The sequence below is a fragment of the Indicator indicator genome, chromosome 1 (assembly GCF_027791375.1).
Source record: "Indicator indicator isolate 239-I01 chromosome 1, UM_Iind_1.1, whole genome shotgun sequence".
In the NCBI taxonomy this organism is placed as follows: Eukaryota; Metazoa; Chordata; class Aves; order Piciformes; family Indicatoridae; genus Indicator; species Indicator indicator.
The window spans coordinates 112,791,765-112,804,187 of NC_072010.1; the positions used below are offsets into that span (position 1 = coordinate 112,791,765).

Here is a 12,423-nt window from a genome sequence, read left to right on the forward strand (position 1 = left end):
GGGACTTCAATCACTTAATGACAAGATTTCTCACACCAGCCGCACGCCATCAATGCACACGCAGCCCTCGGCGCCTGTCAGCGAGTCCACCCCGCATGCAGAGGCAAGGGCAGCCTATGGAGCTGCGCCACAGCCCGCCCTAGCGCGGGGCCTCAGCAAATTAATTCCCCAGGTGTCCCCCACCTGGCCCTCGGGCGCTGGAGGCAGGCAAGGGCGCCACGAGCAGTCAGCCTGGCAGTCTTTAGGGCTGCGGCTCCGCCTCTCCGTGGGCGGTGGCAGAGGCGGAGAGAGGCTGGACGAAAGCGCCCCTTTCACTCCTACCCAGCAGCGAGAGCGGGGACGGGGGTGTGAGGCGGTCCCGCCGGACCAGCCCTGCTCCTTAGCGACCGGCAAGGAGCCGCTGGCTGTGAGCGGGGCCGGGCCATGCTGTGTCGGGCACTGCTCCTTTCCCGTCTTCTTCTCTTCCTCCTCGGCTTTGGCCGGGCCTCGGGCGCAGGTGGGTGTGGCGGAGTGCGGGGCTCGCTGAAGTCGCGGCCGGGACTGCGCCCCGCTGTGCGCCTCCGCGTCGTCGGGCTTCCGGCACGGGAGACAGCGGAAGCCGGTGGGGTGGCGGCTCGGGCCGGTGCGGCCTTGCAGGCGGCTTGCGGGAAGCAGCCGGAGCTGTCGGATAGTGAGGCGGCTTGCGGGAAGATAGTGGAACCAAAACGGGGAGGGAGGCGAATTTCACCCTTTCCTCACCCTGCCTGTGCCTGGCTTACTGAGAGAGGACAAGCCCAGGCTTCTCCTGCCAGCCGTGGGGCTGCAGCTCCTGGTAAACGCGCCGTTGGCTGGGCTGCCACCGGCTCCTGTCCGGCCTGAGGCTGGCCCTGGGGCCGGCTGCCGTGCGCAGGGCAGCCTGGCCCCAAACCGGCTGCCTCTGGACGGTTAAAACCTGCACGGGTTCAATCTTGAGAGGGATTGATACGTTGTAAGTCGTGAATGTGGTTGCAATTTGTGATGTGGCACCCTCATATCAGCTGTACTTAGTGTCCTTAGTTTTAATTGTGTGAACTGACCGTTTAGGTGGGATTCGATTTATGCTTAAGTCTAAATGCTTTGTCGTGATGGGAGAGTTTCCTCTTCAGGCCAGGACTGAGCGGTAGTTTAGGAGTATAATCCTGGCTTTGGTATGTATCCCAGCAAGTGTGCAAGGGCTGCTGTCATGGCTGAGGTATGCATACAGAGTGGTCCTTTTGCTCAGGCACATGAGTACCTCCCCAGGAGTTCAGCATGTCTGCTGTCACGTTTTTTTCCTGCTCATCGAGGCCTGGCTGCCCAGCCTGTGACTGGTGAACCCTGTGGGGCTCTTTGGCTGTCTGGGAGCTGTTCCAGGCCTGCAATCTCTGGCTGATTCAAGAGGCCAAATGCCCATGGGTGGGTTGAACTGCTTCTGTTGCAAATGGAGATGCTATACTTTGAAATCTGAGCTAAAAGAATAGCCAGCTGTAGTCACCCATCTGGCCACATGCTTCTGGTGTTCACCTTTTGCAGGCTTTGGTGCTCATCTGACAGTATGAGAAACTAGTCTGGTACAACAGAGTAACAGGAGTCTGTCCAAAAACCCCCAGACTTCTTTTGTACCATTTAGTAAAATGATAGGTTCTAAGCTAGTGCAGGGGAAGGGATCTGAAATCATTCAGGAGCAGAGGCTGTGAAACCTGTTAGGTCAAGCTGAGGTGCTTTCACTAACTTGTGGCTTCACACTCTGTTGTGTGAAAGCTTTGACTTGTGGCTTGAAGAGTCAGGAAGTATCAGCATCAGGAAAAAGGCAATCTGGCAGATGCTTTAAAAAAATTGGTTCAGTGAGAATACATTCCAGACAGAAAGAATGGGGCTTTTCTGCCTTTCACTGACTAAGGTAGCTGGAGTTTTTCTAGGATGTTTGCTATATGTAGATTCTTTTTTTCTGAAGTGTGCATTTTGTTACTTTGAGTCACACAAGTTAATGATCATTATGGAGCTTAGTGTGTGATTTCAGAAATTTAAGTAACTTCCTTTGTCAAGTTGAAATATCTAACCAGAAGACAAATGTGTTTTTTTGGTGTGCTACAGAAACAGCTCCTCAGTGCAGTAGTAAGTGCCTTGTGGTGAACAGCATCTTTTGATGTTGAACTATAGAACTTTGATAATTTTTCAGTGTTTTTGAAGCAGTACAGGAAATGATCTGTTTCTGAATGCTCATATAAAGCAAAATAATCAGTGTGCATTCTTGACTGAAGAGAAGAACCATCTGCCCTCATCCTCCATTATTTTTTTTTTAAAGAGAATAGAGAAGGAAAACAAAAAAATCTGGTGCTTGTCTTTTGTTGTGACAGCTTTCTTGAATTTCGTAAAATTAGTTTGTATCTGATATTTGAGTCCACAGATTACTGATGGTGTGAGATACCTTGCCACATGCCAGACCAGCAGTGAGAGTGGGAGAAACAATCTGTATGACTAGAAAGTGAAAACTTTTCTTAAATGAAGAACAGATTACTTAGTAGCCCTTAAAATATACAAGAGAGTATCAGTAGTTTAGATAACATTTGGAACTGTAAGGAATCTCGAACAACTTTGCAATGCTGAATGGTCCATCAGTATGCGTGTTTACTTGAGAGCACTACTTAAAAATTTGAGGCTAAGAAACTAGTAACACACCTAATTAAAACTTTGAGAGCCTAACTAATGTTTTTTGTGTCTTGGACTTCAAGTTTAATGCAACTTTCTGAAGATGTGTGGTGTCTTTTTCCTGTACATTGAGAATGCTGAGAGCCTGGTATGACATCTCTTCTGATAGTGCTGTCAGCATCGATGTGCTGTCTAATGCTGTGTATAAAAATCAGATGTAGAAATCAAAGTGAAAGCACTTTTTAATGTTATCCTCATATTCCCAAAGAAGGGCTGGGACCAGGATTTAGCTTAAAGGATTGACCTTATTTATGTAAAAATAAACAAACCATATCTTGGGAGACTATTGTCTTAAGAACAAAAAAATGGAAATTTTATCATGTCATGGTTGTCTTTGAGCTTAGGACCTGTTCAGCCAGTATGTTTAATGGTGTGAGGTGATCACTACATGGACAAATACAAGTCAAGTGTAGAAGGAAAACCTTTCTCCTTCTTAGGACAGGCAGGCAGTGAAGTCGTTGCCCAGCAAAGTTATGCAGGATCCATCCTTGGAGGTTTTCAAGACCTGCCTGGACAAAGCCGTGAGGAGCCTGGTCTGATGGCAGAGCTGGCTTTACTCCCCTTCCGACCTAAGTGACTGCAGTGCAGTTAAAAGTGTGGGGCTTTTCTGCTTTTTAAAGACATTTGATAACTGTTTTCCTGTCTTCCTTACTTCAGTCTACTTGTGGTAATCTTAGTCTCTTTCTTTTGGGTATCTGAATTCCTTGCCATTGATCTCCACATCTTTCAGTGTTTTTATGGTTCTCCAGCCTGCTGTTCTGCCCTCTTTGCCAGCTATCATTTCCTTCCAGATTCTACCTCACTTCTCATCTGCCTTTCTTCATCCACTCCCATTTCCCCAGCTCTTGGTTCTCTGCCTTTTGCCATCTGCCCTCTCTTCCTCCATTTGACTTTTCTGTGCTGTCATCCCCAGCTTAGTGCCTGGGCTTTGGCTATGCTCCAGTCCCAGTGAACAGCTTCCTCTTCTGCTTGGGTAAGCAGGGCAATGATTCTTCTCTCATACTAGAAACACATCTCTTTGCTCTCTGCTTCCACATTGCTTGCCTCATTGCAGATTTTGTTCATAGCATGACTGAATTTGAGTGGATATGTCTACTAGCAGAAGGCATGCCTGTAACAGAGGTTTCCTCTCCTTTTCTACATTGTGAAACGGGTTTCAGAATTGACAAAACCTGAAGCTTTTAAGTGGAATAGTGCCCTATGTGTTTGTGAATGTTTAGGTATTTGGTTTTTTACCTGGTTGGAAAGTTTCAGCAAAGTGACCTCCGTGTTTTCAAGCAAGTTAGTAGGACGCAGATGGTCAGAAAAAATTATCTGAGTTGTTAACACAGTAAAATGTGAGATGCAGATAATTGAAATAAATGAGCTTTTGTAATGACATGTGCCAGTGGACCACAACTTACTGCTTTTTGGGGAGCTGGGTGGGGTTTATCATTTTGTGCTGGTGGACTCAGTACTTTCAGTGCTGTGGTTTGTATGGAATGAATAAAAGCAGTAAGTTTCAATTTAGTGTTTTGTGGATAGCAGAGACTTAAACGTACTGCACCTAGAAACAAAATTATGAGAATGAATGATTTTACCTACAAAGCAGTGAATATGTGATATATGGTGATAGAGACCAAAAATCAGTTACTGTATACTTGAATGATTTAACAGTTATTTTTATTCCTCTTCTTGTTTTAGAATTTTCTCCTTATTTACCAGCACCAAAGGATGTGAGGGTTTATTCCTATAACTTTCATAGCTCGCTGAGGTGGTCTCCTGTTGAAGTGGATAGAGGCTTGGTGTTGTATACAGTACATTTTAAAACGTAAGTAGATAGATCTAAACCCAGCCAAACCGATTTTTTTGTTTAATCCAGTACCACAACTGACTTAGAAAAAACACAAAACAATAAAAAAACCAATCAACCAACAACAACAACAAAAACTCCAAACCAACAAAAACCCCAACAAACCCAAACAAACAAAACACCAAAATCAGCTAAAAATTAATAAGCAAATGAAAGAATGAGTTGTCTGTTAGTTTTTTGTTACGGATGTTTTTATATATATCTTAAAGTGGCTTCTGAAGATGGACAGTCTCTTAGCTGGTGATATTTCCACTAAACAGAGCAAAGATGGAAGATGTGAAGAGCACCAAGAAATGTTGCACGTTTTTCTGTATCACTTTAGCTGTACTGAATTCTCCCCAAATACTGAGGGGTGCAGGTGCTGAAAGGGCCGGGGAATTAAACCTGCACAAAAGTGGTAGTTCTGTACCATATCCTGTTGATATAAAAGTTGTCTAGGTGGGAGGGATTGTATTTTAGATAGTTAATGCTGTTCTGCTGGGGCTGTATTTGTCCTTTGTTTTATAATGCAGAGGGGCCTTTAACCAGTGGGATGAGATGAACTGCACACGTATCACCCAAACCGAATGCAGCTTCCCCTGGTCACTGAAGGAGCGGCGCTGGACTGTTGTGTTGCGTGTGAGGGCTGAGCTAGGGCAAGTGACTTCTGAGTGGGTAGAAACAGATCCATTTGTGGCAGAGAGAAACAGTAAGTTCTCTTTATGATTTCAGTGTCTCTTAAATGAGATTTCTTTGACAAAATCTGACAACAGACAAAATCTGTTGTCTGTTCTAAGCTTTTTGGATTCCAGTTTGTACAGATTGGATGTTGGGAAAATGTTCTTCACCGTGAGGCTGGTGAGACACTGGAACAGGTTGCCCAGGGAGATGGTAGAGGCCCCATCCCTGGGGGTTTTTAAGGTCAGGCTGGTTGGGGCTCTGAGCAACGTGATCTAGTGTGAGGGGTTTGAACTGGATGATCTTAGAAGTCCCTTCCAACCCTGACAATTCTGTGATCAAAACAAGGAGGGAGAAGCTATTCCTCTTCCAACCTATTGACCCAAATAGTGTGTTTTTTAGAGAACAAGGAATATGTGTCAGAATATTTGAAGGAAAACAAACCAAGACAAACCCACCAAAATTCTATCACCATTAACTGCAGATAAATTCAGATACACTCTAGTTAATATTTACTGAATTTCTAGGGACAGCTAACAAGAAAGTTGTTTTGTTATTAAAGTACGTTGTTTCATTTATACTTTCAAGTCTTTTTGCTTAGGTTTGAAATGAAATAGATATCTTAAATGTATTAAGTAGATGGAGAAATTGTTGTATCCCTTTTCCTGAGAAAAAGCTGAAAGTATTTAGCATGTTTGCTGAGACTATCTTCAAGTAAAACTGAAGACTGTGTGATGAGCTTTTGGCATTCCTGAGGTTCACTACTCTTTCTGTGTTTATTTTCAGCTACTATAGGGCCTCCTAAAGTGAAGAATGTGATTGAGAATTCTGACTCCCTTCTTATTAGTGTCACACCACCTTTTGGCTCTGAAGCAGTTGACTTTCTTCAGTATCATGTGTCCTACTGGGAGAATGCAACAAGTACTACTGTGAAAGTAAGAATCCTTTCTGATTTATTTTTCTTTGTAATGCTTGGTGACTGAGAGACATGAGTCAGTGTCTCTTAGTTTTCTTTCTCCCTTTCTGTTGTTTTGTTGTTTGCAGAGAAAAGCAGAATTATTAGAAATATGTTGGCCACAGCTGGCATGAGCTGTCCCTGTTCATATTGAGACTTAAAGGTGTTGATCTCTTTGTGTCCTTACGCTGCTGTCTGGGGCATCAGTAATTGTGTTCTTGACAGGCCAGTGTTGCAGGGAAGGGATTAAGTTACATTAAAGAAAAATATTCAAAAGAAGGTCATTCTAAAGTCCAGTGTTTAAAAAACAGAAGCAGGAAAAAAAGCTTTTAAAACCCATTTTTTTCCAAAGACTTTGCTAAATGTGAAACTTCTCCACTTCCTTCCTCTTTTACACCAATGTGCGTTTTTCTGACACACATGAAATCCCCTCATGTTTGATATTCAGACAAGAAGTCACTCTTGAATGCCTTTGTAGGCTTCAGTGAGGCCCTGCCCTTACCCTAGCCCTTAACAGGTTAAAAATTCATAAAGACTATGGTGGCCACACGGAGACTGTAGAGGTTTTGCACTGCACATCAGCATTTTTTTCTTCAGTAGAAGGAGCTGAGATGGTGGAGGTTCTTCACTGAACTACATTTTGTCAGCCTTCTCTGGTGGTGGAGGTGCTTCCCATGGCTTGTTTTTCCTGCCCCTTCTTACATTGTGCTCTCTGCCTGAGCTCTTACAGAAGCTGTGTCAAAGCGTCCAGTAGCATATTGTAGATAAAATGAGACCTTGCGTCAGTGTTCATGCCTTTAGAGATTGTTTTAAGCAATCGGGCTTCATTTCATTTTAAAATAATGGCATTTCAAATGCACTGAAAGGTGAAATATATTTCACTGCTGCTCTTGTTTATTGAAAAATTAAATCTCTGCATTTTGAATGAGAAACCTGAACACAGGAAGGGAGTTTGTGCTGAAGACAGGTCTGGCTTTTACACTAACACCTCTATTTTTGTGTGTCTTTTAAACAGGAGACAAAGACAAGCAATACACTATTCAAAATTGGAGATCTAAAGGAATTGACACTTTATTGTGTTAGCATTCAAGCAGAATTGAGGACACATTCAGATCACCGTTTACTTGGACTACAAAGTGTCCCAAGGTGTCACAGAACTACAATCAGTGGTATAAATCAAATTTCGTTGTTTTTTGTGTATCCTGTAGAATGTGAGTCTTGGATCATGTACTGGTTGTTTAACATACCTGTATTTGTCAGAAGTGCCAGGAAAGCACCAACTGATAGTAGTGCACAGTTGTCACTGATGTCAGAATAAAAAGGAATTTTTCAGTCAGTAATTAAGGGTCTACACTGTACTCTTCCCTTTTTTCTTTTCCTTCATAAATACTGCTATGGTATTACTTTCTAGAAATATGCAAAGACAAAAAATAAAAATACTTGGTCTTTATTGGAAATCATTACTCTTGCAAATCCTCTCCCTCAGGCACTGCCTCCTGCAGGACAGGAACAACCCCCTCCTCTTCAACTTTTTTTAATTTCCTGACATTTCAAGCTCCATGTTTTTATACAAGATAAGGGGAGTGTGAAGGGAGGAGAGGACATGTGCAAGATAAGAGTCTGTCCCTCTTGAATCTCTCTGTGCCAGCACACAGGCACAAACCAGTCTTTAGCATGCTGTCAGTCATGGGCTGATGCCTAGAAAAATTCCAGAAAAAATAGAAAGGTAAATAAATTACCATTGGATGCAAAAGGAAGATAATGATAACGTTCTAGATAATTCCATTGGTTTGCTAATAAGGATAAAAGTTGGTTGCATATCTAACTTTTGCTTCTTCACCTTGCATGGCTTGCTTGCTTATCTCTCTGACCTTGCATGCAAGCTGAACTGTCTTCTGTTTACACTGTGTAAGGTACAGGGGGGAAGGAGAAGGAGCTATTTGTTCCCCCCTGGCTTTGTCCAGAGGGGTCTTTGTGTTTTTTTATAAATCGTGAATATATGTATTTTGTACATATTCATTGCATTTCATATTTCTAGATTTTAGTTTGCTTGCAAATACAGCTTGATATGCTTCCAAAACCCTCTGAGCTAGTCTGGTGATTTATTTTGGGGGTAGTTCCTAAACTCACCACATATGCTTTGAACATGCTGAAAGCTGTATAGATGACACCTGCTTATGCAGTTTCTGAAGAACCACAGGAGCTGACCTCCTGAGCAGCACTGACCCAGTGCCTGCTCCAAGGCTGTGGAGCTGTGATTGTGTAGTCTCTGATGCTCCCTTTCCTGAAAAGAGGTGCATGTTTTGAAAGAGAAGCCTTGGCGTTAATGGCCCTTGTTGACAACTTGAGGGTAGGACAGATTGCATTCTCCACCTGCTGTGTGCCTACCAGCAGTGATTTCTCCAGCTTTGCATTTGCCCCACTAGCACATCAAGTAGCTTGCCTTAGGCTGCATGATTATGGAGCAGAAGCTCCTGGAAGCTGGTGACTTCCACAAGGAATCACAAAATAAGCTACTTCTGAAGAGAAGTGTTTAGAGTGCATTTATAGGAGGGTTGTCATCTTAGCCTTGGAAACTATACTTTGATTACCAAGTATAATAGGCTTGCTGTATATTGTTTTGTATTTGATGTATAAATATGAACCTACCATATATATATATATGGGTGATTCTTTTTTTCCTTTTTTTCTTTTACAGAGGCAACTAGAGCAGGATATATTATACTAATATTTGGATTTGTGTTACTCTCTGTATCAGTTGGTTTGTTTCTTCTGTGGCGATACCACAAAACAATTAAATACTGGACTCAGCCACCTTTAAAAATCCCATCACACTTTGAAGAGGTACGTGTAGACATTTTATTTTTCTCTCCCCCTCCCTCTGTAAAAGACTGATGATCTTTTAATATGACTGAAGTTAGTTGTTGTGTAACAGAATTAAGATACAAATAATTGAGTTAGTGTCAACTGTTACTTTTATCTTGTATGATCTCCCACTTTATTCCTTTTACCCAACTGTTTTTTTTTCTCTGCCCTGAGATACAAATGGTGCTAGAATCCTGTTATGAAACCAGAGTAAGAGCCTCTATCCCTTGACTACCTCCCCTCTGCCCTTTTGTTTGCTTATCTAAGTCATCAGGCTTGAAACACTTCCTCACTTGAAGCAAAATCTGTACTTGGGACCTAGATCTCTGATAAGAAATTTAAATATGGAAAAGCATAGGAGTAAAGACTGACTTGAGGACTTACCAACTATCTAAGGGAATGTTCCTGGGCCTCCCCCCCATGCCCAGCCCTCTAATTTCAGCAATAGATGAATGAAAAAATCATCCTGAAACTTTTTTTTCTCCTTGTAGCTCACACATCTGTACTAAATGACATTGTTTCAGTTGTGTTCATCTTCCTTTTTCTAAGGGTTTAAACAGGAAGTTGTATTTTAGGCAAAGTTCTTGACTTAATAGTGAAAGTATGCTGAACATTTATTTTTTTAAAGGTTGTATTTGTTTGCAGTTCTTTGAGGTGTGTTTCTCCTGCCTGTCAGAGTAATCCATTCTAGTATGGTAGTTCTGTGATTGTAGAGCTGTTTTTCCAGATTTTTAGAGAGGCATGGGTGAATGAAGCCAGACGTTCTGTGGAGCTCTCAGTACATTGCTTTTTTATTTCATGCTACCTCAGCTACCATCTCATAGGGGCTCAGTGGAGACAGCTGTGTCACCTGTCAAGCAAAGTGCATCTCACACAGGAAAAAAAAAAAAATCCTTGTGCAGTGTACTAAAATGGTGCAGCATTTCATGCAAAGGACGTGCAAGAACAGAGTTTTACTCTCATGTTCTGGAGTAATTGTATTAATCTGGAAAATATGCAGCAAAAGTAGATACTCCTGAACAATGTGTGAGCCTAGTTTGGGGCAAAACACGAGTAAGAAAAGAAGGAAAAATCAGTAAATATGCAGAATGTTTTAATGTCTATTTCTAAAAGGGATCAATCAGCCTGAGGATTCTTCTTTTAAACCTTGCCCTGAGTAGAGACTACTCATTAGTTTAAGGCAGCCCCGTAGGTACTCTTCTAGATTTTCAGAAAAATTGTGTTTCCTTCTTTTACAGAAGGATGTCAGCTTTCAGCATCTGGGTTCTGCTGCAGAAATGCCTTCACACAGGAAAGCCAAACAGAGGTTTATTTATGTCTTGAATTTGCTAAAGTGGATGCCTTTGAGCTTCCCATAGGAAACATTTTTTTAAATACACCTGAAAAAAAATCCTGTTTATTTAGTTGCCATGATTACAGGGAAAATGGTATCTTAATTGAAACTAAGGTTTCATAACAGACATGACTTGAGCTGTAGTCCCATCTCAGATTGACACCTCCTACAGTACAGAGCAAGCTTTTGAGTAAAACTCCAAGCTACATCAGTCTTTCAACAATATGAAGGCATCTGTGTTCCAGACTTTTTTGTCATTAAAAAAAAAGAAACAGTATTTAATGACAGATTACCTTTTTAGATGGCTCCAATTCCTTGTGAAATACAAGATCAGCTTAATGATAGAGTATGTGGGAGTGGCAGGAGGAACAGAAAGCATTTTCTCTGGATGACTTTTTTTTTTAACACTGCGTTCTTTTATTCATGGTAAGGCTGATTTTGGAGGAAAGGGGAGCAGAGGGTAAGTCAAAGCACAAAGCAAGAGAAGAATGCCACTGGCACTTTCTGGCAACCGTAACAGATGCAAGTCTGACACCCAATAAACCAGGATCTTTGATCTTGTTTCCTCCATCAGTGCTTTAGGCAAGCTGTCACTTCTCAGATTCCTCAGTTGGAGAGCATGTCCCCATCACTATAATAAGGAAGTGTTTTCTTCCTTGTTCTTACCTAGCTGGAATTTGTTTGAACTGACATGAGAAGACTATTAGCCAAAACTTAACTAAGGGAAAAAAAAAGGCAGGAATGCAAGCTTAACTCACTTAAATGTGCTGTTGTTTGGTTGGATTTTTTTCCCACAGAAATAAGGTATTTTTAACATTCTCTTTTGTTCAATGTAGTTTCAAGGAAGTCCAGACCAGAATACACATTTAGCAGCCCTTACTGTGAATTCTGGTCTGAAACTGTTTTCCTGTAGATGGTGGTACCTGCTCCACATCTAATTTCTGCTACATCTGTTCTGTGGATACATACCTAAAACTTGGTTTTGCTTTTTTTCCAGTATTTGAAGGACCCGAGCATGCCTGTTTTAGAAGTGTGGGACAACTGTGCTGAGGATGATCCCCGTGATTCCTTATCTGTTGTGTTTTTTGGAGAAGGAAACCAGACCTTGGGCAGCAATTTGGATGGTCAAGCTCATTTACACAGCATTGCCCATGACAGTGAAGTAACCTAAGTGGTGGCCCAGTGAGAGTGCCTGCACCAAGTCTTTGAAGGGGCTCATGGCCATGAACAGTGCTGAGTGGCTGCTGGCAGCACAGACAAGCTCTGTACAAAAAAATGTAGCTACTGAGAAATGCTGAGTGAGATGCTACTTCCTGGGAATGATGTGGACCCTGAGCCTTAGTTGATGTGGCTTCTGCTGGGTTCTGCAACAGACTGAAAGCCAAAATGTGAAAGAGAAATGAACACTAAGTTCTCTAAAGAAAGACAGATGCTAGCTTCTTCCCTACAGCTAAAAATGGCAGTCTAAAGAGAAAAACCAGCATCACAAACCTGTGCAAAGAACTGCTCTAAGAAAGGCCTCCTAATGCACATTTATGAGAAGCATTAATTTTCTGCTCCTGCAGTGAGACAATTGTTCTTCACAGCAAACCACATTTTACATAATTTTGCTCAGGGTTTATACAACGTGCATCAGTAATTATCAGACACTAAAAATCTCTTGTTGACTATCAGATTAGTCCTGCCCAAATGCCAAGCATTGTGAGTCTTTTAAAGTAGAAGCAGGAGACAAGTCACAACATCACAATTTGTGGGGTCTGGACAGTATCTAATAAAGCACAAGTGAACCACTTCTAGACTAAAAAGTTTGGGTTTATTTAACTTTCTTCCAGTTGGTTGGGGGGGGGGGGCAAAGGAAGAAATGTGTTTGCTTACTTGCAAATGATTTCTTTGAGTTAGTCTGTTAATGAACCTGGTCACTGTCAGAGCTGTGGGTTATTTGAGGCAATGCTCTTCCATCTCTTCCAGGAATACACAGGACTAGCATGAAAAATCAGGAACTTTTTCCTAAAGCTTCATGAGTTTAGTCCTATGAAGAAACAATCTAATTGCTTG

The 12,423-nt window shown here is 42.1% G+C and overlaps 1 protein-coding gene across 1 annotated transcript; it reads left to right on the plus strand.

The window, feature by feature from the left end:
- Nucleotides 1-346: 346 nt before the first annotated feature.
- Nucleotides 347-12,159, plus strand: IFNGR2 (interferon gamma receptor 2). Its single transcript, XM_054385871.1, has 7 exons — nt 347-496; nt 4,390-4,516; nt 5,071-5,246; nt 6,002-6,150; nt 7,186-7,339; nt 8,869-9,014; nt 11,366-12,159. Exons 1-7 carry the CDS (start codon nt 424-426, stop codon nt 11,537-11,539), a joined length of 999 nt encoding a protein of 332 aa, XP_054241846.1. The 5' UTR covers nt 347-423; the 3' UTR covers nt 11,540-12,159.
- The last annotated feature ends 264 nt before the right edge of the window (nt 12,160-12,423 follow it).